At 43.9% G+C, this 26,180-nt stretch overlaps 3 protein-coding genes across 8 annotated transcripts in view; 1 reads left to right on the forward strand and 2 right to left on the reverse strand.

The window, feature by feature from the left end:
• The window catches only part of LOC146987151 (RNA-binding protein 38-like), a 212,487-nt gene extending 206,900 nt beyond the window's left edge, over positions 1-5,587 (reverse strand). For both annotated transcript variants that reach the window (XM_085776221.1, XM_085776220.1), the window contains exons 1-3: positions 5,135-5,587; positions 2,612-2,735; positions 2,042-2,096 (exon numbers count right to left, since the gene is read on the reverse strand). In XM_085776221.1, coding sequence (XP_085632347.1) covers positions 2,042-2,096; positions 2,612-2,735; positions 5,135-5,347 — 392 coding nt within the window. In that variant the 5' untranslated portion in view covers positions 5,348-5,587. The remainder of the gene's footprint in view (positions 1-2,041; positions 2,097-2,611; positions 2,736-5,134) is intronic.
• Positions 5,588-7,356: 1,769 nt separating this feature from the next.
• On the reverse strand, positions 7,357-13,460 carry rae1 (ribonucleic acid export 1). 5 transcript variants are annotated; one of them, XM_085776200.1, is made up of 13 exons: positions 13,333-13,460; positions 12,636-12,755; positions 12,040-12,144; positions 11,778-11,870; positions 11,592-11,678; positions 11,409-11,495; positions 11,201-11,272; positions 10,994-11,101; positions 10,763-10,869; positions 10,560-10,635; positions 9,200-9,394; positions 8,372-8,457; positions 7,357-7,737 (listed from the first exon to the last, which is right to left on the reverse strand). In XM_085776200.1, coding segments are annotated over exons 2-13 (1,107 nt in total). In that variant the 5' UTR covers positions 12,726-12,755; positions 13,333-13,460; the 3' UTR covers positions 7,357-7,736. The 5 variants fall into 5 exon arrangements, with proteins under 5 accessions (XP_085632326.1, XP_085632322.1, XP_085632323.1 ...); XM_085776196.1 differs by having other exon boundaries at positions 12,627-12,755; XM_085776197.1 differs by having other exon boundaries at positions 12,627-12,740; positions 13,319-13,460.
• A 2,124-nt stretch (positions 13,461-15,584) lies between these two features.
• LOC146987175 (bone morphogenetic protein 7-like) lies at positions 15,585-24,955 on the forward strand. Its single transcript, XM_085776202.1, has 7 exons — positions 15,585-16,188; positions 20,543-20,732; positions 23,423-23,571; positions 23,855-24,061; positions 24,162-24,235; positions 24,325-24,435; positions 24,539-24,955. Exons 1-7 carry the CDS (start codon positions 15,783-15,785, stop codon positions 24,686-24,688), a joined length of 1,287 nt encoding a protein of 428 aa, XP_085632328.1. The 5' UTR covers positions 15,585-15,782; the 3' UTR covers positions 24,689-24,955.
• Positions 24,956-26,180: the final 1,225 nt, after the last annotated feature.

Raw genomic sequence — 26,180 nt, forward strand, 5'->3', positions numbered from 1 at the left:
TTCAGTGTCTCTCTCTCCATCTGAGGCAGAACTGTAATAGGAGAAATTTAAGTAAGAAACACTGAAGGGGAATTAAAAAAAAAAAAAAAAAAAAGACAGGATGAATTGATGTGGGAAGGAAACAGGTCTGTGTGTGGAGCGGAGGAGGAGACGCATGAGGGGAGATGAATCTGCAAGCTATACGACAACTCTTCCCCTCCCCATCAAAACAATGTCCGCGGCCTCGGTGACCCCCTCTGGCCCTTACAGTCCTCAGCATCTGCTGACCACAGCCACACACACACACACACACAGACAGCAGTGAGTCCATACCAGCGTACCACAGCTACATGCTAGCGCGGTTTTAAAATCCTACTCCTCACACCATATGTTGTGAAGAGGTTTTTTTGGGGGGGGGATGGGGTGGGGGCTGAAAGAAAAGCCACTTGTACGCCTGGCATCTTAGGGAGGCCTGCGTCTGTCACCCGCCATACAGAGGGAAAAAATCTCAGAGGCAGGCGGACAGGTGCTGCGTGCGCCTCTCTGGGTCTCTAGGGCGGTGGTCATGGGAGATTAAGGGGGGTGTAAAAGGCTGTAATTCGATCCAGCACCTGTCAGACACATGCCTCAAAGCTGCTCTGTGCTGCTCAACATTTCAAACTCTCTCGGGTTTTTTGGTACAATTCATGGCTCAGTGTGGCGGCAGGAGCGTGGACACGAGAGGGGACTTTCCGGCGTCCTCGTTCATTCGGCATTGGGACATGATGGGACATGTTAGCGGCGGTGGACCCCCCCCGACTTGTCATTCAGACTTAGTGTGATCCGACAGAGGGGGTATGGTTAACATACGCTTCTCGTCAGTTCCCTTTTTGGGTTCAGCGACCTCCAAAACCACCGAATGTTTCTTATTTCGTCCCCGTCCCTGTGGACCGTCCTGGGATTTCCATGGAGCTCGGCCTAATACATTCACGTCAGACTGTGTTAAACTGCATCTGCTGATGCTTTCATTATTTATTAATGTGCAAGTTGACTTACTGCAGGGTTTTTTTTTTTTTTAATGAAGTTAAACATTAACCTTCAGTGTTATTATTTCACAAAACAAATATCACACAATTACGGAGTGTCTTCTGTTTAAGCAGTAAGACTGATCATAAGATAAGTGAGGATCTGGGTGGTTTACCACTTTCATGCAACAATTTCCTGGCTAATCGATGCATCACATAGTTTAGAAAATGCCAGAAAAACTGTGAAAATGCATATTGCAATTTGCTCAAGGTCCATTAAAATTCTCAAGGTTTTATCTGAACGATGTACAACCCAAAAATATTCAAACCACACTGATATCAAAAAGGAAAAAATTTATATTCATGAAGCTCAATCTCGTCAACGTTTGGTGAATATATGACTGGAAGAAATTAAGAATTAAAGGTTCGATATTGTGCTTTCTGATGCAGTCAAGATGTGTCAGTTGTATCAGTGTGTGTATCCCCGAGAGCTGTGCGTGTCAAAACATGTTCTCCAAACTGATTTAAAAAAGGGTGACAGGGATTTCAGTCTCCCAAACATATCTGAGGCTTTCGTGTGTAAAATATGAATGGTTCTGCGAGGCTATGGCTCCAGGCGTGATATGTGAGAGCTGCAGGGGGTGACGGGAATCATTACCGCCCGTGAAATGCTCATTAGCTGCTCGGCAGACCGCAGCACATCGACTCCATCCCGGCTGTTTCTACAACAACGGCCACTGCTAGGGAAGCCGTCTCAGTAACACGGCCGACCGAGGCAGGTACACGCGTCAAGAGACCGTCTGACAGAAGTTAACAAGGGAGTCACACATTCACCTCTGGAATGCTCTTCTATTATCACAGATACGTGAATCATCTCCCGGCCCCCTACAAAACCCAAATATGCTAACAGACCACTTGTGGAATTGCATGTGGTCATAGAAACTGACATGTACTTTCCAGAGGCCCTGTTTGTCAAAGAAATAGTGGCCTAGTGGCGATTCCACAGAGCGTAACACTAGAGAACACAACGAGAAGAGCCCACTCCCCCGCTCACTTACCCATACTGCCTCTGGATGAGTGCTGGGTGAATGGGCTGCACTCCGATGGATATGCCTGGAAGATAGGAGGCCGGCTGTCAGACACACAGCATTTGCATTTACAGAGGAGGACCAGAGAACAATACACAGAGGGCAGAGAGAGAGAGAGACAGAGTCTGTTTCAAACCTACCCATAATGCACCAACAGTTTCAAAAATGCAGTAAACAGCAGTATAAACAAGTATGCAACTAGGGAAAATTAATGCTATTTGATATGTAAATATACAATCTGCTGTATGGATTGCCTTAGTGTGAGAAAGGCAAACTACTACAGTATGTAACTCACATTAAATGATAGCAAACTGTGTTTTTTTTATCCCTAAATGTGACACAACAGTTAAAAGCAGAAGTTTGAACAGAGCTTAAAAGAGGTGATTTATTGCACATTTGTTTGTACGCTTGAGCAGGCTGAGACGTTCTCCCCACAGCGACGTGATAAGCTCCGCTGGTCCTCACTGTAGGTTGAGCAGGATGGAGGCAGCGAGATTTTCACGTCTTTAAAAAAAATAAATGATTTACCATCATCTATACCTGTCTGTATGCTGCGAGGCTTGGCGCCCAGGTAGGCCAGGTTCACGTTGGCCTTCCTGCCGTCGATGATGGGGTTGGGATCCTTGCAGGCTCTCTCGGCCGCTCCTCGGTCCGTCATCGTCACCTAGGGAGACGGAGTCGCACAGAGTCACAACAAGGTCTCAAACGGGACCATTAAAAAAAAAAAAAACCCAAAACATCGTCTCATATTACAAAAGCAGTGCCGCGTCCCCCCCAGCTCTTTACACGTTAACCATTTAGGATGTGAACAAGAACACTTGACACATAAATCAGACTTCAGCGAGTTGGTTCTTATCATAAAATTCCCCCCACAGACTTTCCACTGTTAAGACTCTGTTTCTCTGAAGAAGAAGAAAGGGAAGTACAAACAAAGCACAATGATAAGCTTTGAAAACTGCCCACAGCAGCAGTAGTCAGCCACTTGTCTGCCACTCAGCCACGGGCAGAGCTGCTGAAATATGGATCTGGGAAGAGCAACAAGGAGCTTATCCAATTAGGGACAAAATATTAAGGAGATTGGTATTAGTCTAGCCCTCCCTCTTCTCCCTCCCTCCTGGCATTAGACGAGTCCTTCTGTTTTGATTGCCATGTTCTGCCAACTCGGAGGGTTCAGTCACCTCCGAGCAGCGAATGTAGGCCATGGCTTGCATTGTTTTAAGAGGACGTTGAAAAAAGAAAAGCAAGTAGGTTTCTTCGTAGTGGAGGGATTCGGAACAAAGCCCACTCCAGGGCCTGTGTTGTGAACACACAGGAAGGAGCGAGGCTGTGTTTACACTGTGAAGAGCCTTGCTGTGGGGTGGGTGGGGGGGGGGGTTTACTAATCCACCTCTGAAGTGTGTTTATAAGGAAAAAAAAAAAAAAAAGGTGAGCTCAGCTTTGGGGCACCTCCCTCCCTCCCTCCCTCCCTCCTCCTGCTGCTGCTGCCAGCTACCTATCCAACTGAAACACTTGGAAACAGAATTAGCAGGTTGCCTCACGCCAAAGAAAAAAAAAAGAGCATTAAGTGCTGATTATTTTCAACCATGTTTTGTCCCGGTTGCAGCAGCACCCACATCGCCCTGAGCCTGTTTAACCTGAAACACCAGTCCTGTGTGTGCGCAGCCGTTTGATACCAGCTAGACTCACAGGACCGCTTTCCTCTGGGTTAGAGAGAGATGATGAGTAAACACCAAGAGCAATTGTCTTACAACTCAGCCTTTAGAAGTAAACATGCAGACATGACAGTTTTCCATTCCTTCTTTGGCCCGGCAGAACATTAGCGCTGATGTGTCTTTCCAAGGTTCTGGTAAATATTTGCATTTCTTGTCCTGCTTCTGTTCTTTGTGTCAAAGAGAGAATGGAAGTCTTTATCTGCTTGGAACGGGATAAGTCATCTATTAGTGTAGCTTCAAATTAGACATCACAGGGGATTTGGGAGGGGTATTTGTCATTGCAGCCACAGTGGCCAAAGATCAAGTTGTGATTAATGTACAAATGGACTTTATTCCCCCTGTCTGTCCCATTCACTGAGACCAGACTGCAGTTCACAGATCATAAACAAGCTGGGTTTTTTTTTAAAAAGAGTTTACAGCCTGTGGTGACTGTCGTCTGCCTTAAAAGAAATCAAAAATAAATAAACATCAAAGAGAAAATTAAACATAAATTCACAGATGAGAAGAGAGGCCATTTGTTGATTTTGGATTTTCCTCTCTCAGCAGTCAAGATATGATATAAATCATGTGCTACAGCCAAGTGCTCCAGTCCGTGACAATGGAGGGCAGAGTGTGCAAGGTCAACCTCCCCACTGCTCCAAAATAACCATATAAAGCAAGCAAGATGTGAGTGCAGTCTCTCTCTCTCTCTCTCTCTCTCTCACACACACACACACACACACACACACACAGCCATAAGACTTGGCTGCTCAAGCCAAGGGTGATTGAGAGAGGGGGGGGGGGGAGAGACTTCATTTGGGAGGTTTAGAGGGGGCAGGGGGGTGGTGGTGGACATCAGACATATGTTGAAATATAATCTTCTTAGTTACCCATCAACTTGTGTGATCCCTCATCCTCATTAGGCTGAAATAACAGCCAGTCAGGGGAAAAAACAGAGATGCTGTGCAATTGTGCGTTTAAGCCTCAGTGAGGGGAGAGAGGAGGAGGAAGAGGAGAAGGAGGAGGAGGAGGAAGGGGGGCTCTCCTTTTGACTTGTATCTCAATGACTACATGCAGCAGCAGATAACCAGCATTTATACTTAGTCATATACGTGCACGCATGTAGATAAAGGGGGGAGGGGGGGCACATAAAGTGGAGGGGTGAGTGGGTGATTGTCATGCAGAAAGCAAACACTTTCAACGTGCTTTTAAAAAAGACAATCAACAGGAACTAGGCTGCACGGCGGAAATAAAGCGAGCTGGTGCTGCTGTGGTTTAATAGTACAAAGTATATAATGACTGTGGGGGGGTCAGCGTGTATGTGCGTGCATGTGTGTGTGCATGTGTGTGCTGCACACTTGTTTGTACTTACAAAGCCGTATCCTCTGGATTTACCGGTCTGTCTGTCCGTTATCACCACCGCCTCGTCAATGTCTCCGAAAGCCTCGAAGTATTTTCTCAGAGAGGCGTCGTTGGTGTGGTACGGCAGCCCGCCCACAAAGATCTTGGTAAAAGTGGTGTCTTTCTGCAGCGGTGTGGGATGCATGACTTCCAGAGCTCCGTTCATGAACTGATGCAGAAGCATTGGTCAAGAAACGAGAGGACCGGACCCGGACCGGAGGCTCAGCTAAAAGCGGGCTGATGATGCCTAACAGCGTCGCGGCATCAGTGAAACAAAAACACCTGTAGTTTTCTTCTTTTGTTTCTTCCTCTTTCTCCTTGCGACCTTCTTCGCTCAGTTTTTTTGTTTTTTCCCAGCAGCAACCTGATGACATCCACGACTTTCGCTGCGTTGCTATGCTGACTCCGCGGCTCAGGCCCTCACAACAACACCGGCTGCTGCCTCGCGCTTTCAGACTAAGCGAGAAAAATGTGCCGGGAGTTTTATACGCCAGGAGCGAAGCCCCGCCCACAAACTAACTCTTGACCAATCAGCGCGGCCGCCGAGTGCCAACTTGGGCAGCGGCGTCTCCCATTGGCTGTCCTCCCCTTCCCCCCTCGGTGCCTGAGCTGCTGCACCTGCTTTTGTCCATTACAACACAAAGAGAGAGGCGCACTGTACGGTAGAAAAAAAGCCACATGGTGAATGTTAACGTTGATGGCAAAGGGAGGAAGTGGGGGGGAGCAATTGTCTTCATCTTCTGGTCTAATGCACCTTTGTGAAATTTAATAAGCGGCGGTTCAAGTTTGCGCTTTTTTTTTTTTAAACTCTCACTTCACTTGCTCACCGTCGTGTCGCACAAACAGCCTGAAAAAGCGAGGAACAATGTCTTTTTTTAAAAACCACAGTTGAGCTGAAACAAAAGGACAGTGTAAATCACACCGTAAACTCCTATTAGACATTACTTTACTTTTATCTATGTGAATATGTGTTTATTCCTTGGCCCTTTTACCTTTTGCTACTCTTACAATCATTTCCCGGTTTGACTTCAATACATTAAAAATCTATCTATCATTACTGCACAAAATACCATGTACAGTCAAACTACTGATACCACAGTAGCTGTGTTTTGAAGCTCCTTATTAATGGAAATTCAGTGACATATATATAAACAGGCAGGCCATGACAGGCTGCCTCTTATTACCCAGTCAATCATATGAACAAATAATTGCACATTTACAGTAATTGGAGCAAATATAACTGCATGTGGAGCCTTGGCTTGGTTTCCACTGTCATAGTCATGTTAATGTTGGCTCTTCACAAACACTGATAATCTCTTTGTGTTGAGATACTGATCCAAGGCTTCAGTGCAACAGGTTAATCCAACATGTTCACTGATTTCTGAACATTATAGGTACATATTACTCCCCTAGTGATTATAGGAGACAGTAGGTAAAGGAGTTCAGTCAACCTGAGGACTTTCTGTCTACACGCTACTCACAGCCTAATGGAGCAGCAGAGGAGACGCTGGTCTAGAGGAGTGCTACCTGTGTCACCCCAGGAGAGTTGAGAGGAGCCGGTGAATTGTGGCAGCTGCTTATCTTCCCGCCCTCGGTGCCTCGCAGTTTCCCTGCTAAGTACCAAGGGTCAGGCTAACAGTGAGGTGATAGTCTAATGACCTCAATAAAAGGCATTTAATTCACACCCTCTCCTCTATGAACTGGTTCACTTTTCACACGTGGCCTTTGTAGCTGCCCATGCAACCTCATTCATATCCTCTTGATAAATCCCATTTCCAGCTGTGTATCCCAGTGTATCAAAAGACCTTAACCTGGATGAACAAGCCCATTGCCCTGCTTTGATCTCATCTGTCCTGCTTAGCTCCCAGACCATGCAGCTCCCAGTCTTATCTACAGGTAACCGAGGGGCAAAAATGCTCACCCTGCTGGTTGACTTGGATTAAAACAAGCAGACAGAGGAGGGGGGTCATTGTGACACAGATGCTGTCCAAAGTTTATCATTCTAATTTTGCCATGTTTCCATTGTCAGAGATCCACATGATGGAGAGATTTACAGCTGAAATATGAGATAGTGGTCACGGTTTTGCATGCACATTACAAGTCAATTAATCCCCAACAAACATTTTACAGCAAACATAGGTTACCTTTAAACCTATTCACTCTCTCAGGTTGGAATAAACATGTTCAAATCTAAAGAGTATGCACTTTGTTATTTATTTTTACATCCCAGTTTAATTAATGGAGCTAAACCACGGAGTAACAGCAAATCAAGAGAATGAAAAGTCTTTGGAACGCTGTAAAAAAAAACATGAGTTGGACACATGAAAGAAAACAAAAAAACATCAAGATGAATGACAAATAAAGCCCTCCCGTTCTTTGATGACCTCTAACACCAATTGTCACGCTGCTGTCATCAACGTAGGCCCCTCAGATTGGTCCATGCACAGTACACACAGCACCATGGCATTGGTCCAGGTGTTTGCCGAAAGGAAGGAGTCTGTCTCGAGCGCATACACACACTAAAGCAGCAGGTCTTCCGCATTTCCTCACGAGATGCGACTTGGCACGACGAATCTAAAGACAGGAGGGAGCAGTCAGTCACAAAGAACATTTTTTTGGGTTGTTTTTGTTTGTTTGTTTATTTCTGAAAGGGTGTTCTTAGTGTGCCCCTTTTTTGCACAGAATAAACAGCACAAAATCACTCTTAAGCAGACAAAAATAAATCCTTACAAATGACACTTGAGGCATTTTTAACAAGTGCTTGCATATGTTAAATATTCCCTTGACTTTTGTTATCACAGTTATCACCATAACCTAAATAAATAACTTAAAAAAATAGCTTTATCTATGTCACAGTAAAAACTCCTCACTAACAGGCAAAATACTGTAAAAAGCCAGTAGGCTTCATCTCCTAAAACAATTTCCCCCGTAGAGGTGCTAGCGTAGCTTGTATACACTATTACAGCAGAAAACACACAAGCCTTCAAAGTAACTTCACTCAAGTCAGTGCTGCACCGATCCTATACACAGTGGCTACTTGTAGCGGCACTGAGATCTGAATCTTGTCCTCACTGCCCAAAATCCATGCATGCGAGGGAGGGTGCCTTGAAAGGGCCCAGAGCGAGTCACAAGGTCAGAGGAAGTGGGGGCAGCCCTGCCCGACGACCAGGATCTCCAGGTTTACAGACAGTGGCTGCCCTTCTCTCACCATTTCTTGTTCCGAGGCTTCAGCTCCTCGGCAGCGTTCCTCAGGAAGATGTAGTTCTTTTTCTGGGGGTTGTAGTACTCGTGACCCTGGGGGATTCAGTTTGTCGGTCAGTGACTAGAGAACAGAAGTAACTCCCATGCACAATTTTGAGTAGAGACTAGAATGAAAAGGCAAGCTTTCAAAACTAGAGCCCGTCCACACAAATACGGTTTTAATGAATCTGCGTAAGTATTTTATCGTTTCGGCGTTTCGTCCAGGCGAAAACAGCGTAAATAAAAAACGGGTCCCAGAGTGGCAACATTTGAAAACGTGCCCCAGCGTTTTCATATACAGATCTTTTGTGAAACGATGTCATACCCCCCACCGCTCTCACCTGTAACCTGAACTTAAGTACATAGTCTATGGACGTAACAACAACAGCAATAGCGGCTGACTACTGTCGGTCCCTCGGACACTGCGGCTGAATGGTGTCCGTTAAATCATTATCGATCGTCATATTTACACTGACACGACTCCCAGTCAACATTTAATCCACTTATATTTGGAGTTTGAATAGAGTGGAGGAACTCTCCTTATCTTTTCTGTTTTTGGTGTTTATATGTGGCAGCGTTACAGTGTAGTATGCACTACAGCGTTTTGAGTCATTTTCAGTGGATCCGTGTGTACGCAGATATTTCTTGAAACAATGCCGTGTTTAGGGAGATTTTTTTCAAAACGAACAAGAAAAAGATTGTTTTGGTTGAGGCTCCGTTTCCGTGTGGACAAGGCCCTGGAGTACTAACATACACACACAATGACAACTTCTGTAAAGATTTTGACACCTCCTACCTTTGACCAGTCATAACTGGAAGCATATGCAAAGATGTTGCCGTTGTGGTTGAAGCAGCAGGCGGTAATGGGCTGGTCGAGCTGCTCTGACGTCTTCAGCTTGGTGCGGGCGTCTTTGTCCCAGAAGCTGAAGCGCCCGTCTGAGCCCACAGTAGCCAGTGTGCCATGGACAGGATGGAAGGAGATAGCATTCACCTGATAGAATATGGAAATTAGCAAGTTAGATATACAGGAACATCACATGTAGGCTGGTTAATATGTCACAGTGACTGTATTATAATCTTTGAATCTGTCCAGCTGCATGATGATCTGAACTAAACTGTTTGGAAAACTGACAAAGAGTATATACAGCGGGGGACATAAGTATTGAACACACCAACATTTTCCTCAAAAATTATATTTGTAATAGATCAATTGACATAAAATTTTCACCAGATGTTGGCAACAGCCCAAGTAATGCACACATACAAAGAAATCCAAACATTTATGTCCATAAATTAAGTTACGTGTAATAAAGTGAAATGACACAGGGAACAAGTGTTGAACACATGAAGAAAAGGAGGAGGTGCAAAAAGGTTTGGAAAGCCAAGAACGCAGCTGGAGTCTGTCAGTATTTAGAAAGTCATCCTGTCCCCAATCAACGCAAAGTAATATCAGCTGGTTTAGGCCAAATTGACGCCTATAAAAAGGTTTCTCATCACCAAGAGGCATCTCAAGATGGTTGAAAGCAAAGAGATCTCTCAAGACCTTCAGAAATGTATGTTGCAGGACATACTGATGGCAGTATGAAGATTAATACACTCAACCACCATGGCATCTATGCATGCTCACCATGCAAGTCTATTGACTTATTTTCCCCACTGTATATATTACGTAACAGAAATAGAAGAGGGAATCATGTAGGGCTGACCCAAAAAAGCAAAAAATCGAAGCTTCGTTCGTTGCCATGGTAATCGATCATGAAGTCCGTGATCGATTTATTTATTTATTTTTCCTTTTTGACACCAGTTCTCATCAGCAATTGTTACATTAAAATGAGTAGGCTACTTGGCATCCTGCAAACCTGCCTGATTTTGGAGATATGCAGTGTTTGTTTGCCATTACTTTCATTATTTCCGCTACAATCGCCCCACCCCCGGCCGTCGAAGCTTCAATTTTGATCGATTTTATGTCCGCGAATATTCAATGATCAAAATATGATAATCGGGACAGCCCTAGAATCTATCTAAATCAAAAAGTCACAACAATAAAAATCCACAAACTTGTAAAAAAAATTTTTGTCTTCAATCTAAAAACAAAACAAATACAATACGCTTATTTCACAGTATCAACATTGTCTCAGAAAGTCAAAACTACTTACAGCATAGATGTCCTGTGGGGTGGTTGTGTTGGTTCCATTGGACCTGTGGCACTTGAAGGTGAAGTTGTCTTTGGCTCTGAGAGAAATCAACAAACAAACATGTAATTTTGTTCCTCAGGCTTTTAACAGTAAGGTAGTAACAGCTGCTGAGAGACAGATACTAAAGCTCCCCTGTAAGAAATTGATTGTTTTAAGCCACTCACGGGTTTGGAGGGTTGATGTAGTGGATGGCCACTCGGCCCTCGATACTTCCCAGTGCAAAGCCTGTGGGCTTGTTCTGCTTGTCCTTGAATATGGCGACACAACGGTGCTGCCGGAAAAAATGTTCAGTAGATCAAAAGACAACGATGAACAAAAAAGGACAACAAATCTGGATGTACACTGCTGAACTAAACACAACAAAAAGATGATAGATAATAGCATTTTGTATTCACCTGATGTTTGAGAGGAGAGTCTATTCTGCGAAACTCAGAGGGCTGGTTCTCCAGCTGATACACTATCAGACCCCTCTCTGCTGTGGCAACCACTGCCATGGGGTAAACCTATGCATCAGGGTCAGGAAGATGAAAAAAATATCCTTAATCCATCAATTGATCAGCAAGTATTTCAAATATAACGCATAACCCTTAAAAAACACTTACAACATCTGCACAGTAGCATCTCTCTGGCATCTGCAGAGACATCATGGGGTTGGGAGAGCGTGTGTCCCAGAACTACAGAGGAAAACAGAAAAGCTGTCTTTTACCTCAGTACTGACAACCTCACATTGAGCTGTGTGCTGAATAAAGATGAAAGTCTTTGGGGACCCTGCAGTGATTGTAAATGTTAAATGCCACAAAAAGCACAAACCTTCAGTGTTTTGTCCCAGCTGCCAGTCATGATACAGCTGTAATTGGGAGCTTTTATCCAGTGGATTGCTTTGATTGGACCATCATGCTGTGGAGAGAAATGTTAACAGGTTTTAGCCGACCGCACTTCTCTCGTTATGACCATGGTGAAAGTACTCGGTTGATTTGGGGACTTTCATCCAACCTGTGCAATCTGCATTGCTTGATTGCTGTTAAGATCCCACATCTTGGCTGTCTTGTCACAGGAAGCAGTGAACACTTTACTCCCATCCTGGTTGGAGAGAGCAGCAGATTATACATTTCTCTGGTCTAACAGCCAGCCTCTTCTGCAGGGATGAAATTACTCATGATGCATGATGATGAGACTTACATCACTCCAGCATGCATCCAGCACTGGACCTGTGTGCATCTGCTGGGCTTTAGGGACAGTCTGTCCATTGTCTTGCACCTCCCAGCACCTAACCTGAGAGTCAGATGATACAACAGGTTACTGTGAAGTAGTCCTGGGTGGAGGACCTGCCTGGTGAAGGTTGCTCCCTTTACGTTCACTCCTATCCCACATAACAATTTGTTATCCATCCTGTTTCACTAAATACACACTACATCATTTGATGGCTGCATAAATAACTCACATCATTGGCCCAGGATCCTCCAATGAGGAAGTTCCCTGGCATGGTGGGTGGGCTGAAAGCCAGACAGCTGATGCTGTCATCTGGAGGTGAGGTCACTTCAACATCCTGTGGGACAAATAGGGAAAACCAACAATAAAGATGAAACATAACACTTGTAGTAAGAAGTGGAAGGCAAAGTTTTCAGTGAAACAACAGGTCTCCAGACAAACTTTTTTTTTTTTTTTTTACTATAAGCAAAGTGGCCCCTAACTTAAAATTTTAACACAAACAGAAAAATTAGGGGCACAAATCAACGTGCAAAGCAAATATTCGTATTTCTTTTTCATTCATGATCCTCACACACCTTGGCCTGCCACCTATAATGACAGATTCAAGATTGTTTGAGTGTAAAAAACTAACAAACGCAGCAAACTTACTGGTTGCACAAGTGCAGGTAGATGAAACATTTACTTGCACTGGCTCAAATTTTAGGGGCAAAATCCCCCCATTTAGCGCCATTCTGGAGCCCTGAACACCATAACAGTTAATAAGATTTAGAAGTTAGTAAATGTAAAGTATAAAGTAAAAAATGCTCTCCATGTACTCGCCTGTCTTACCTTCATGGGATTGTGGCTGTCTGTCGTTGTGCTCCCAAAGACACCGGTCCCTCCTGTCCCAAACCCGGCGCTCGTCCCAAATAAGCTCATGGTGCATTAACGTTACTCCTAATGTGCAACCTGAGAAGTAAGACAGACAAATGATGTGACATTTTAATAATAAAAACGCAAACCACGTTGTCGTTTTTGAACCGTGCTCAGAGGAAACGTGAAGTACTTTATAAAAACAAACCGCCTGGATGTAGCAAGGTGTGTATGTAAGTAATGCTGCAGTAGGTTTTCGATATTGTTATATTATGGTTACTGCCAGACCTTTGTCATAGCTCTCAGTTACATAATTTCACACTAATTGTGTAAGTTTGGTAACAGAAACGTAAACCAAAGCATTGACACTTGACAGGACGTGGTTGCAGAGCTAACGTTTACGCTATAACTTCATCAATTTCTGTAACTAGCCTCTGATTTAATCGGTTAACACAAGTGTATATGGGCAGTTAAATCGTGTATTATATCTTAAAAACCTATCGGAACTCATGTGCTCATAATTTAATCACCAACTGAATCAGAAAATGAGGATAATTTAGCGCTAGCTCACGTTAGCTAACTCAGTTTCCCGGCGCAGCATCAATTTTCCGACACTAAATCTACATAAAGCAGCATTTCCAGCACCGCCTCGTAACAACACGAATACACATACCCCAGATTTGATTTGGTTGTGGTTGTAGCTAAAAGCGGTAAACGCCGAAATAAACGCCAAAATTATTATTATTTGGCGCAGCAGAAAATGTGGCGCTTGTTTCCTCCACTACGTCGTCGCAGTTTGGTGACGTCGCAGACCCGGTAAAAAGCCAAGCGCACGAGGAGACGCCGCTTGGAGGCAGTGCACGACCAAAAGATGGTACTGTTGTTCAGTGGAAAGCTGAAAGCAGCTCGTCGGGAGCGTGTGTGTGATGAAGCTGCCCGCGGGGTATGTAGCCTATAGTTTTAGTTTCTGCCTGTTGCCTTCTTACCCCAGCAGATCTAAAGGGAGAGAAAATGTAGGTTATCATGAGTCTCTATGGACAAACACACACAGTTATCCTCCATATTTGAGCTGCAATATGCTACTTGTCCCCTTGGTCTCCCCCAAGTAGGCTACCTTAGTGGAGGAGTTCAGTTCAGTTCCCTTCATTATTACAGATGCAGTAGCTAAACAGCTGCAGTTAATTGATAGTATGGGGCTATACTTTATGTAGCAGTTCTCAGTTTAGTACAGTGGTGTATAGGACTATTTATACCTGAAATGTAGAAGCTAAAGTAGTGGACCGGACACAGTGTAGCTGCAAAGAAGAAGTAGTACAGAGAGCAACATTAACAGCCTATAGACTTCAACACTTTGCATAATTATCCAAATCATTGTGCACTTTCCAACACTTAAAACAATTGTCTATGCATGAAGTCCTTTTATGGCCTATATGCATTGAGATTCTGCCTGTATGGGCCAGCATGTTTACCTACATAATGACTGAAAATGAGCTTGAATACAAAACATTCAATATATTAAATGATGTAGTTTTATTTAAAGGCAAAATGGGGTCAATAAAAAATGAGACCAGCTGTGTTGAGGATACAGACTTTGGCCTGTGGAAGATTTTTACCACTGTTTCACGGTTTCACATTGTAACACACCCTTATATACGGTAAGTATAACACCAACTATATTCACTGCTTCTTTTTTGTGCCTTAAAATTTGTATGACACACAGTGTGGCTGTCGGCCTGTGTGGACGTGAGGAATGATCCGTATTGGACTGAGTCAGTAAACATTAAGCAGATAGGTGGTGTATACATTTAAGCAGGTTAGTTAGGGAACATGTTGACATGCAACGACCCTCATGAAGAGTCCTTGAGCAAAGCCGAGTTTTACAGTCTTAAATAGTTACTATTAAGGTTTACAAATGTTTGTAGTGGACAGGGAGGACTCCTGAGTTTATATGGTTTCAAGGGATGAGTCATGTTAAGTGTCTTCTGCTAGGAAAAACTTTTTTTTTTCTGGTAGCTATATGGTGGCTTTGAATTGACTTTTTGTTGGATAATTTTAGTTTGAATGAATTTGTTTATTCAGTGGTCCCCTTTATACAAAGAGAGAGATTGAAAATAGAAGGTAAAAAATAGAAAAGCACAGTAGTATTTCAGTTTGGTGGCTATGACACATTAACCTCTTCCCTTGAGTTTAGTGCACTCCCTGCTGTCCTCAAACCAGAGTTAAGCATCTATCTGTACCTGTGTGATCCCTCCTTTGTCATTCATCGCCTGCCCTCCACCCCCATTACCTCTCTATTAAAGCAGCCTCAGTGGAGTACCCACCCATTGTTGTAGTAAATCATAGGGGCCATTGACATGTCCCTTCATGTACCTGGGCTGCTACTGCCGATCACTCCCCTCAACAATTAGGGTGGGCCAGATTTTATTGTTTGAGTTCAAAGGTGTCTGCGTTGAAGAAGGGATTAGTGGATTTCCCCCTTTTTACCTTCAGACTGATCATTTAGTGTTGAAGTATCTCTATGTGCACAGAGTGGAGGCTCAGTGCTGATATATTTAAACCACCCAGCCAGGTCTGTTATAAAGAGAGAAAAAAAAGTTTGAGATTTAAAAATACACATGACCTTTGAATTGAAGAAGCATGGTCGCAACAGAGAGAAACTGCAGGGCTGCCATGGAAAAGATGTGCTTACCATTAATTAGTCTCCCTTTCATCAGTGGCCAAACAGCCCCATGTCAAAACAAAGGATTGAGTGATTGGAGACCCTGTTCACCTTTTACCAAGATAAAGAAAATTCACTTCATGAAAGGACAAAGATCCATTCTCACCCTAATTTCCATTGCCTTACTCCCACACTCTGCCCCAGTCTTGGTTTATCCCATCCTGGACCCTTCCTGCCCCTCCCCTGACACAGCCTCAATAAAATCCATTCCCAAGTTGCCATCCAGAAGAGCGCACAGGAGTAGCTATATGAGACAGTGCGCAGCGGCAGATGATGAGGGAATGATGATCTGAGGACAGTGTGTTTTACTTTCCCCACATGAAGGAGGGCTCTTTTATAAAACAACCACATCTCCAGTCTCATCTTCCGACTTTTTAGAGCCGCGCGTAATTTTTTTGGATAAAATGTTGACAAGCGCTTTGGCGACAGTGGTGGTGGCCCTGCTGCTGTCTTGCTGTTACTGCGTGTCGTCCACACAGGTCACCTTCTCCAACTTTTCCATGGACAACGAGGTGCGCTCCAGCTTCATCCAGCGGCGGCTGCGGAGCCAGGAGCGCAGGGACATGCAGCGGGAGATCCTGTCCATCCTGGGGCTGCCGCAGCGTCCGCGGCCGCACTTCCACACCAAGCACAACAACGCTGCCCCGATGTTCATGCTGGACCTGTACAACACCATCTCCACGGACACCGGACCGCAGGGATACTCTTACTACAAGCCCGTCGCACCGACCCAGGCCTCCCCTATTGTGACCCCGCAGGACAGCCGCTTCCTAGATGACGCCGACATGGTGATGAGCTTTGTCAACCTCGGTAAGTTAACTTTCTGACTTTTGGAGGTCCTTTTATTTACTTTTTTTAAATTTAAATACATTGTGTGTCTAAAGTGTATAGATATACTAGATGTGAGGAGGCTAAGAAGCATTATTAAATCATATTTTATGACTTTTTATAAAGTGATGTGAGTGTCAAAATCAATCTCTGCTCCTCTTTTATCACTTGTGGCTACAAAAATAATACCATAAGGCCTGGTCCACATGTGTAACATTTAAAAAAGATTTTTCTTGCCAAACTGTCCACAACGGCAAAGACTGACTTCATCACATTGTGTCTTACAGAGGCGGTTTTATCTTTTCTTATCTGAGTCAATCCCGGTGAGGATCAGTTTTAAATGCCTGTTACTTTGTGATCAAGCCCATCACAGCTACCACACCACAACAGAGTGCATTGATTAAGTGTATGTGTCATTGCGAAAGTCTACATGTGTCTCTGTCATTGTGGCTTTTAGGTCACTTTCTTCACTCGAAATAAAGCATCATGCATTCCCGAGCTGTAAATGTTATGACAACATGCCTGTATCCGATTGCACCAGAATCCCTTCAAAGCTCTGGGGGGCAGGCTTTAGCATGGCTTTGTTTCGCATGACTAGGAATTGAACAGGCATTTCTAAACCCCTGGGGAGCAGGAGACAAGTTGAGTTGAGATCAAGATACAAACTGCATCTAAACTCATGTTATTGCTGCAGTAATCTCTGTTATCGCAGGTGCGTGTGCATTCCTGCTTCTACGTGTGTTTGTGTGTTTGTGTGTTTGTTTTTTGTAGGGTGTAAATCACGGGGGTCACAGGTGGGAGTCTGGACTCTCTCAGACATTATTGAATTTATGAAACTCCTGCCTTTGTTTCCCTTGGAGATCCTACGGCGGCTCTGATATCACTATGGTGAAACAGGCAGATGGCACGATGCCTGTGGCTCTTATCCGGATGTAGTTACATCCAAAACCAACCCTTGCCTTCTTTACGGCTGCCTGCCGCCTCGGGGCTTGGACGAGGGGCTACAGGTCAGCGTGAGGAGAGGAAGTTTGTTCATCTCAAGAAACCTTTAACCATCTGTTTGTTTGCCATTGAAATTGAACTGAGGCCCTTGAAACGAGGAGCCATTTAGAGTTGTTTTTTCAATCAGCCTATAAACGTGCATTTAATACTAAACATTTGGAAACTATAAAAAAAATGCATCACATAACATTTTATGTCCTCAGTCGTGAACTTCTTACTGACAGCGTTTCACTAATGAGATCTGGAAACATTGTTTCTGAGAACCAATAACAGATTTATGTGGTTGCACATCTAAAGATTTTGATTATAAATAGGAAAGAGGAAAAAAAAAAGGACAATGAGTGTGTTTTATTTCTCTCTCAAGCCACCACGACCTGCTGTGCTGATGATTGGCAGAGTTTTTAGTTCATGCTCCCACATTGTGCTGGACTGGATCTATCTTGGTGGTCTCTGGATGATCACTTCAAGACCGAACTGGATTGTTTCCTTTCCAGACCACAGCTTCCAGTGTGAGGGAGAGTTGCTGTATCTCTGCCCAGTGCCTTCTCCCAGTGAATCCAGGTGGACAGTGCAGGTGGACAGTGGTTTAAGTTCCTTGTTTGGAATAAAAACAACCGCATTTACTGAATGTCTTTGAATGAAATTAATTATTGTCCAAGGGCGATTTAAAGGACGCATTTATCGCCTCATTTTAATTTGTTAGATTGTCTTTTTTAGATCTGATGTATTTGTGTAGTAGAGTCTATACACAGACGTTCTGTGTATCACATCACTGCACACATGCTCATACATGTACGCGGCTGCATATGTTTACTGCTGCTGGAATGCCAAACCACAGGTTGTGCTCCAGAATCACAGGAAAAAGCATTAGTCTCATTGTCATGCAACATTACACAACACAGCTGCTATTGCACTGCGCATTTGCAAGTTTCTATTGTACATTTGTTTATGGAGAAAAGGGATTGAACGCACCGCTGAGGTCTGACTTTGCTGTCAGTCTTATCAGTCGAAGCTGTTCTGCAGCTCTCTCCCTCTCTCTGCTCTGCTTGTCCTCACATCGGCCTCCTTGTTTACCGCTGCTGAACTCTTTGCCTGGAGATGGGTACACATGCGTTCAGTATGGGCTTTTTTTTTGTTTTGCACTGACTACAGCACACCTGCAGAGCATGGGAAAGGGCTTAATGGCCAGTAATGGTAAAGAAAAAAAGGCTTTCATTAAAAAAAAAACTAAAAAAAAACGAAGGAGTGCAAAACGCTCTCCCAACAGTTGGAGGAATGACCGTTTCACTGAAGAACAGAGGCAGTATTGTGTTTTTGAGAGCGAGCAGGAAGAAATGTGTTTGTCCTGCTAAGCTGATCTGTAGGTAGCATAAGGAGCTCATGAAGAATTTCTTTTGCCCTGCCAGAAAATCTCATTAACCTCCTCATTATTTGTACATCCACGTTCGAAATGATTGCTTTCTTTTTACTTGTAATTGCACGCCGTCCCTTGATGGGATAACCTTCACCGCAGCTCCTTTACTCTGCAATCTGCTGCCGTTTTATGAAATTCATTTGGAAACTTTTTTGCAGATTTTAATAACCTGCATGCATTGCAGCATCTCGTAGAGTACAAAATATGTTGACTAACTTGGCAACATATGCACACACTCTGATTCTAAAGGGCAGAGTATAATATGGAGCAAACTTTAATTCACTCTTGAAAAGCTCACATGACAAATGAATAGAGAGATGCACAATAATGTTGAAAACGTAAACCAACTATTATTCTTTCTTTGCAGACATAATGATGAATCCTAACCACCCACACTGATTTGAAAAAAAAAAAAAAAGCAGCTCTCCCTTACTATAAAATTGCAGTAGGTTAATGATAGCTCCATGGCTGTGTGGCCCTGCAGTGTCAGAAAAAGCTCAAGTGTTGAAATGCCTCCCAGAAGGAACTTTGCATATCTGAGGTCTGATCTCTGCAGCTAATGGTCTCTAACGTAAACACACCAAGTCCTTACAAGCAATTATTGCTTTCATAAAAACACCCCTCGTTCCCTTCCAGCATTTAATTGCGGTCAAACAAATGACTCGCAGGGTTCAGAATGCACCGCTCTTAACGACGAACGGCTTGTGTGTGTTTTTGTGTCGTTAGGAGTGTTTTTAGAAGACTTTGAGTGTGTGTGTGTGTGTGTGTGTGTGTGTGTGTGTGTGTGTGTGTGTGTGTAAGAGAGAGGGTTTTTGTGAACAAAAAAATGTTATGTTTCTGGCGTTGGAGTACTCTGCACATGGCTGTCTGTGCACTCAAACAATAGTGGGCCATCAGGAGGAAGGCAGGGTGATGTCATGATGATGTCAGGGTGTATGCCACTGGGCAGGATGTGTTTAAAGTGGCTAATCGCTGCTCTGCACACACCTTCACCAGAGACCTCCACTAGCTCTTTCCAAGGACAAACACATTGACTAACGCTGTAAAAACACGACACTGGAAAGCTTCAGGGAGCTTTGGGGTCTTTTCTGAACGGCGTTCCTCTGGAAACTCTGAGTGTTGGGAGCTTCAGCTGGATCAGGGCGGGGTGGAAACCCCACCGTGCCACTACCCGCTACTGCTGCTTCTCAGAACCTCTGCAATCAGAATGAAATCACCGGACAGTAATACATGGCAAAATGATCAGGGGCGTGTGGGTGGTACAGGCTCTGGTAGTTAAGTCGCACATGAATTGGTGTGGCTCTCTATACTTTACGTTGAGTGTGTTTGTAAAAGCACACACTGGCTGCTGTGGTTTTCCGGGCAGTGCCTTAACAGGCCTTTTCTTGTGGTCAGCACATGTGTGCAGTTTAAACAGGGAGCCAAACTGAGCCCCAAGTACGCTTTTTCTCCCCCGCATTGGCATGTATGGCAGACTCCACTGAAGTGATGTTTAGATCAATCACTTCCCTCACGGAAGCAGGATTTTTTTTTTCTGTTCCTGCCGGTGCTTCAGAGATGTGGGCAGAGCGACACACATCAGAGAATCCTTTGACTCAGCGACAGTTTTGACATATATTGCAGCCGCTGACTGGTTTACCATCTGATTGTACTCAGCGGTTTGCTTTTTCCACGCATACAAACTTTCCCTGTGAGGCTTGGAAATATTATTTTACTCTGTGTGTGTGTGTCAGCTGGGGAGAAAACAGTCAACCATTAATCACAGTCGTATCACAGTTGGGTAGCAAACGGTTGGAGGATTTGTTGAAACATAAGCCTCAATCAAATGTTGATTTACCGCCTCTGACCTCCGTCTCTGCCAGAAGCCACCTGTTCTTCAGATCTGCTGTTTATATCCTCTTGTCTCGCTTCTCATCGCAGTTGATCAGGATCAGGATCTTCTCTACCAGCGGCACCAGCGGGAATTTCGTTTCGACCTGTCCCGGTTTCCAGAGGGAGAGGCCGTCACAGCCGCCGAGTTCAGGGTTTACAAGGATTTCGTCCAGGAACACCACGAGAACGAGACGTTCAGAGTCAGCATCTACCAGGTCCTGCAGGAGCCTCCAAACAGGTCGGAGTCTTTCATTTTCACCTCTGTTTTCCATTGATTTGCTCGATCTTGCTCCATGTGTCACCTCTACATTGTGGGACATTTAGTGTCATTTCACCAAATGATTTGAAAACATATTTTCTCATTTCACTGGTGATGGTGCTCACAGCATCACAGAATGACGTTCACAAGTAAAAATTAGTTCACAGAGAGATTTGTGGGTTATCCTGCTTGAAGGTGGATTTATAACCATGCTATTGTTGTGACTGTATGTCGTCTTTGTTCAGGTTGAAATAAAATCTCAATCATTATTGGATGAACTGCCACAAATATAATACCACCAGGAAATCAATGTTTTAATTTGTCGCCAAGATGTTGATGTGACAAATGAACAAATATTTCTGCAAAACGAATGATATTCCCATCATCCTCAGCTCTTATTTGTGTTGAGTACTGGGCTAGCACATGTTAACATGCTGACATGCTAAATTTGGGTGGTGAATATGAAAACCATCACATCACATGTTAGCATGCTGATTTAACTTAAAGCACTATTGTGCAAACTAGCAACTTCATGGAGTTGCTAGCATAGCACTAGCCTCTTAAACACATACATTTTTTTCCCATATTTTAATTTATCTATGTGATATTTGAAACCTGAGCATTTAAAAGCAGCTTAAAATGAACAAATAAACTCTATATGGCTGGATATGTTGTCTTGTAATTCAGGCGAACTGACCCTTTAAAGCTCTCTTCAAATTATCTTCCAAGCCTTCGCCTAGCCGTGTGTGTCATTACTTCCTATGATTATCCACTTATGTTAGTGACAGTGCGAGTAGCGCGGTTGAGTTTAAATAAAGTGATTATGTGTCTCTGTATTTTTCAGTGAAAACTGCTTGTTAAGCTGCTGCGCCTGCACACAGATCTGTCGTGTCTGTAGACACATTTCCCCGCAGGTTATTTCTGCTGATGCTAGTGTCAGCGCTGTGGCTGTTTACACAGACATTAGTGTCAGTGACAGAAACACAGCGGTTCTCTCCAGAGCAACTTTATTCTCACGCAGTCAGAACGAACAGGACAAGACCCCCAGGGACCTGCAGCTACGACACGCAGCTCTGACCACAATTAACACTCGCAGGCCTCAAGATGTCACCTCACTCTGTTACACAAGTGCATGTTTCTGTCTGTAGCTCAGTTTTGTTTCTCTCACATTGTCTCCAAAAACGCATCTGAAAACCTGAAACATGGCAGATCTCCTGCTGAAGAGTGGTGGCACTTCCTCCTCTTGCTCATAAATCAAAGCTGCACCACCCAGCCACTTGATAGAGTCCCTGCAGCACATCCATCCACCTCAGCCTCAGTCAGTAGATTTAAGTCTTTAATCGGTGACAGCGGGGCTGACGATGGTGTTAAGGGCAACACCATTGTCATTCACAGAGACACGCAGAGGCCGCTCCATTCAGACGGGCAGGCAGCAGGACAAAAAGACAGACGTCTGCCTGAGAGCCTGAACGTCGGTGTGTAAACAAAGCCATTGTCTGTGAAATCTGCCCTTAAGATGACACATCAGAGAAGAATTTTCTTCTTAAAAGTTAAAAAAATACTTCTTGGACATGATTCAGGCTGTTAAGAAAATTTACTCTGCACATTTAGATGGCTGTACTTTTTTTTTTTTTAGCAGAGCTGACTCAAAATTTGATCGTATTTAATGTTTAAGTAGCTGGTCCATGTGAGGTGATTGTCTTTTAGTTTTTTTCCCCCATCAGTTTATTATCAGTTTATGAAACAAAGCAAAGAAAAATTAATACTAAGAGACAGAAAATCCTTTCTTACATCTTTGTTTTATCTTTATTTTGCACTTTTTGATCTACAATTGAATAGCAAAATGAATGTTTAACATTTGGTTTTATTGTTGTCTACAGCCCACAGATATTTAAACCTTTTCTGTGTTGATGCTCTACAGACCTGAACTGCAGCCATATTCACGTCTTGTTCTCCTTTTGGAGCCTTTTTTTTTGCCTCCAGTCTGGATTTGAGTAAATGAAACACACTCTGAGGTCAGGCGCCTGACTTCCAGTGTTTGGCCATAAAACTCCTGTGTTGCCATTAATGTATTATTTTCCCGCTGCTTTGTCAGAAAACTGGAGGAATGTGTATAAAATGGTTATGATTGCTACCCAGTTTTTCCAGTGTGGATGTAAACACCTTCAAACACAAGGCTGAAAGTTCTTTAATCTCAAAGTTGTTGTTTCACTTCCAGCCTGCTGATGTATTCAGCAAAAACAACATAAAACAAGTTGTCCCGTTACTTTCTTTCTACTCTGTGTAGATATTACTGGACCACACATGTAGTCTGGGATTCTCAGCCTATTACATACTAATTTTCGATCATTTGTATGACAGCTACCTATTTTTCTAAGCAGATCACATGCCTTCAGGTTGTTTTCATAACTTCCAGACAAACATTGGATTCCATTAATTTTATTATAGACTGAAATTCTGTGCACAGGAACTTGAAAACAAGAGATGCTGTAGGTGATTAATCACAGTGGATCTCTCATCACCTCTACTTGCAAAACAGGGATTGTTGAAAGTCTTCCAGCCAAGGAAACTTCAATGAATCATGATTTGAGCTCATATCAGAAAATCACCTGTTTATAGGAGGAGTTCAAAGACCTTACATTAAATAAATGTATTTATTCTCTTTCCAGTGAAGTGGAGCTGTTGCTGCTGGACCAGCGAGAGATTTGGGCTGCCGAGGAGGGCTGGCTGGTTTTTGACCTGACCACCACCAGTAACCTCTGGCTGGTGAACCCCGAGCAGAACCTCGGACTCCACCTGGTCCTGGAGGACGGCCACGGTCAGTCGCTGCCGAACACTCATGAGTTTGGATCCAGGGAAGCCACAATAGTCTAAAGACTGCAGCCTCTGTCTATTCCTGTGGTTACAAGCAACACCACACATTGAGTAAATCTATGTAGCGACTTCTTAAACTCTCTTTGAGTTTAAGTTACAATTGTGGTCGTTGTGGTCGTATTAAGATGAACAAAATGGTTGTTTAAAAACTCACATGTGTGTTATAGTTGCACTCAGTGGTCGGTTGAGACTCCTCTAACTTTAGTTTCCCCTGTCTCCCCCTGTAGGCCAGAGGAGGAATCCCCGACTAGCGGGGCTGGTGACGGGCAGCGGGCCCCAGGACAAGCAACCCTTCATGGTCGTCTTCTTTAAAGCCAGCGAGGTGCGTTTCCGCAGCATCCGCTCTGCCCACGGCCACAAGGGTCGCCAGTCTAACCGCTCCAAACCTCAGAGGACGGTTCAGGATACGGTGAAGGCAGTGGAGGCAGCAACAGGTGTGTGGACGCTTAAAATCCCACCTTCATATAACTAAAATGACACTGACCTCTATGTTTGTAAACCTTTAATACATTTGTGTCTGCTCATTTATTCCAGATAACCTTGGCATCACTAAAGAGGGATGTAAAAAACATGAACTCTATGTCAGCTTCAGAGATTTGGGATGGCAGGTATGATTTTGAACTTTTTTTTCAACACTGATTTAATTGTATCTAACTTCACTTGAAATGACATTTGCCTGTGGTTTCACTCTGATCAGGACTGGATCATAGCACCAGAGGGCTACGCAGCGTACTACTGCGAAGGGGAATGTGCTTTCCCTCTCAACTCCTACATGAACGCTACTAATCACGCTATTGTGCAAACACTGGTAAGTCCCAAACAGCCCCGCTCGATGACATGCACTTTAACTACAACCACCTTCTTTTTTCCACTTTCTGTGAGAACTGATTTATGTTTTCTTCTAACCACAGGTTCACTTTATCAACCCGGAGACGGTGCCCAAGCCCTGCTGCGCCCCGACACAGCTCCACGGCATCTCGGTGCTCTACTTCGATGACAGCTCCAACGTCATTCTCAAAAAGTACCGCAACATGGTGGTCAGAGCCTGTGGCTGTCACTGATCGCCTGTCCTCTTCCTTTGACTTTTGCAAATCTGGAGGGAAGCTTATAAAAGGCAGAGGTGGAGGAAGCAGAGACAAGACGATTGACTGCCTGGTCACCAGGGAGCTCCTGCCACAGAATAAGCTTTATTCTGGGAGACTGCTTTTACGACCGGCAGCTGAGCCGCCCATGCAGTATTAACCACTACCACAGGCCGATCAGAACTATTGGTCACAGAGAAAAAGACCCAACAAAGGATTTCCTTTGTTTCCTTTTAGTGTGACTAGTGCACTAAAAAGTCTCGGAGTACAGAGTGACTTCAGAAGCTCAAAGAAAAATGGATTTCTAAAGACGTAATGCAAAAGAGTTTCATCCACTCTCCCTGTTTTCCAGAGATCATATAATGTACCTCACATAACTCCAGTCGAATTCTCTTGTGACTTCAGGCACGGGAATATAAAATGTTGCCTTGGTAGAAATGTGCATTTGATAACGCCTTAAGCAGTCCATAAAACTTTAAATCTCCACCTTCCTGTTGAACCACTGCACCTTGTCTTTTGGAACAGCTGGATGAACTTCCTGATCAGAAAATGTGCTGCAACAAACCTCACTGGTGTTGAAGTGGTTGTTCAGCAGGCCAGTTGGACCAGGCCAGGTGTAAGACATCTGGCAGCTAATGTGTGTGTGTGTGTGTCTGTGTGTGTTGCTGATGTAGAGGAGCTCAGTGCAGAATGACAGCCAAGACTGTTAATAACAGTGTGTGGGATTGAAAGCTCTGGCTGTTGGGCCTAGTTTCCTGGTGCAGACATATATCACCAGGCCTGTGAAAGGCATACAGTCTGCAAGATGTCAGTGATTCATCTTCATGACACGGACATCAGGGTGTGTGCACCATCACCCTCGACCGCAGCTGCCTTCTTGGAGTCGGAGCAGAGCTGCAGGTGATCAAACAGAGGCTGTAATTTTATTTTGTCAGATATAAGTAGTTGAATAAATGAAAATTTTCAAACAAGTATCAGATGTGTTTTTACCTGGTTTGGCCTCAGTAATGTTCTTTTCTCGCAGTGGCATTAAAAAGCACCTGATGCTGAGACTTTGGAAACATTAGTTATCAAAACAACGTCTTCACGCGGTTCACTGAGCGTCGGCTTTGAAGCTTCTTCCTCATTAGACCGAGGAAGTTTTTGTAACCTTTAATCCCATCATATTTCCACCACACACACACTTTCTCTCCCTCTCTCTTCCCATTGCTATATATATATTTCCAAAGTGGCTGAGCAGCAGCTACCTTGTGTTTTTTCACACGTTGTCACTTTTATGTAAAACTCATTAAGAAATAGGAGCTGACTTTTAGACAACATATTTATTTAACAGTGAGAAAACAGTTTCACAGGTTAAAGACCTAATCTGTTGTCGTGTTCCCAGCAGCGTGTCTGCACAGTGACGTTATAGTTGACGTGAAGTTTGCAATTGAATTCAGTCCCATTCAGTTGTGTGAACGCAGAGGAAAAT

The sequence above is a fragment of the Trachurus japonicus genome, chromosome 5, assembly GCF_045865225.1.
Source record: "Trachurus japonicus isolate A0001 chromosome 5, Traja_1.0".
In the NCBI taxonomy this organism is placed as follows: Eukaryota; Metazoa; Chordata; class Actinopteri; order Carangiformes; family Carangidae; genus Trachurus; species Trachurus japonicus.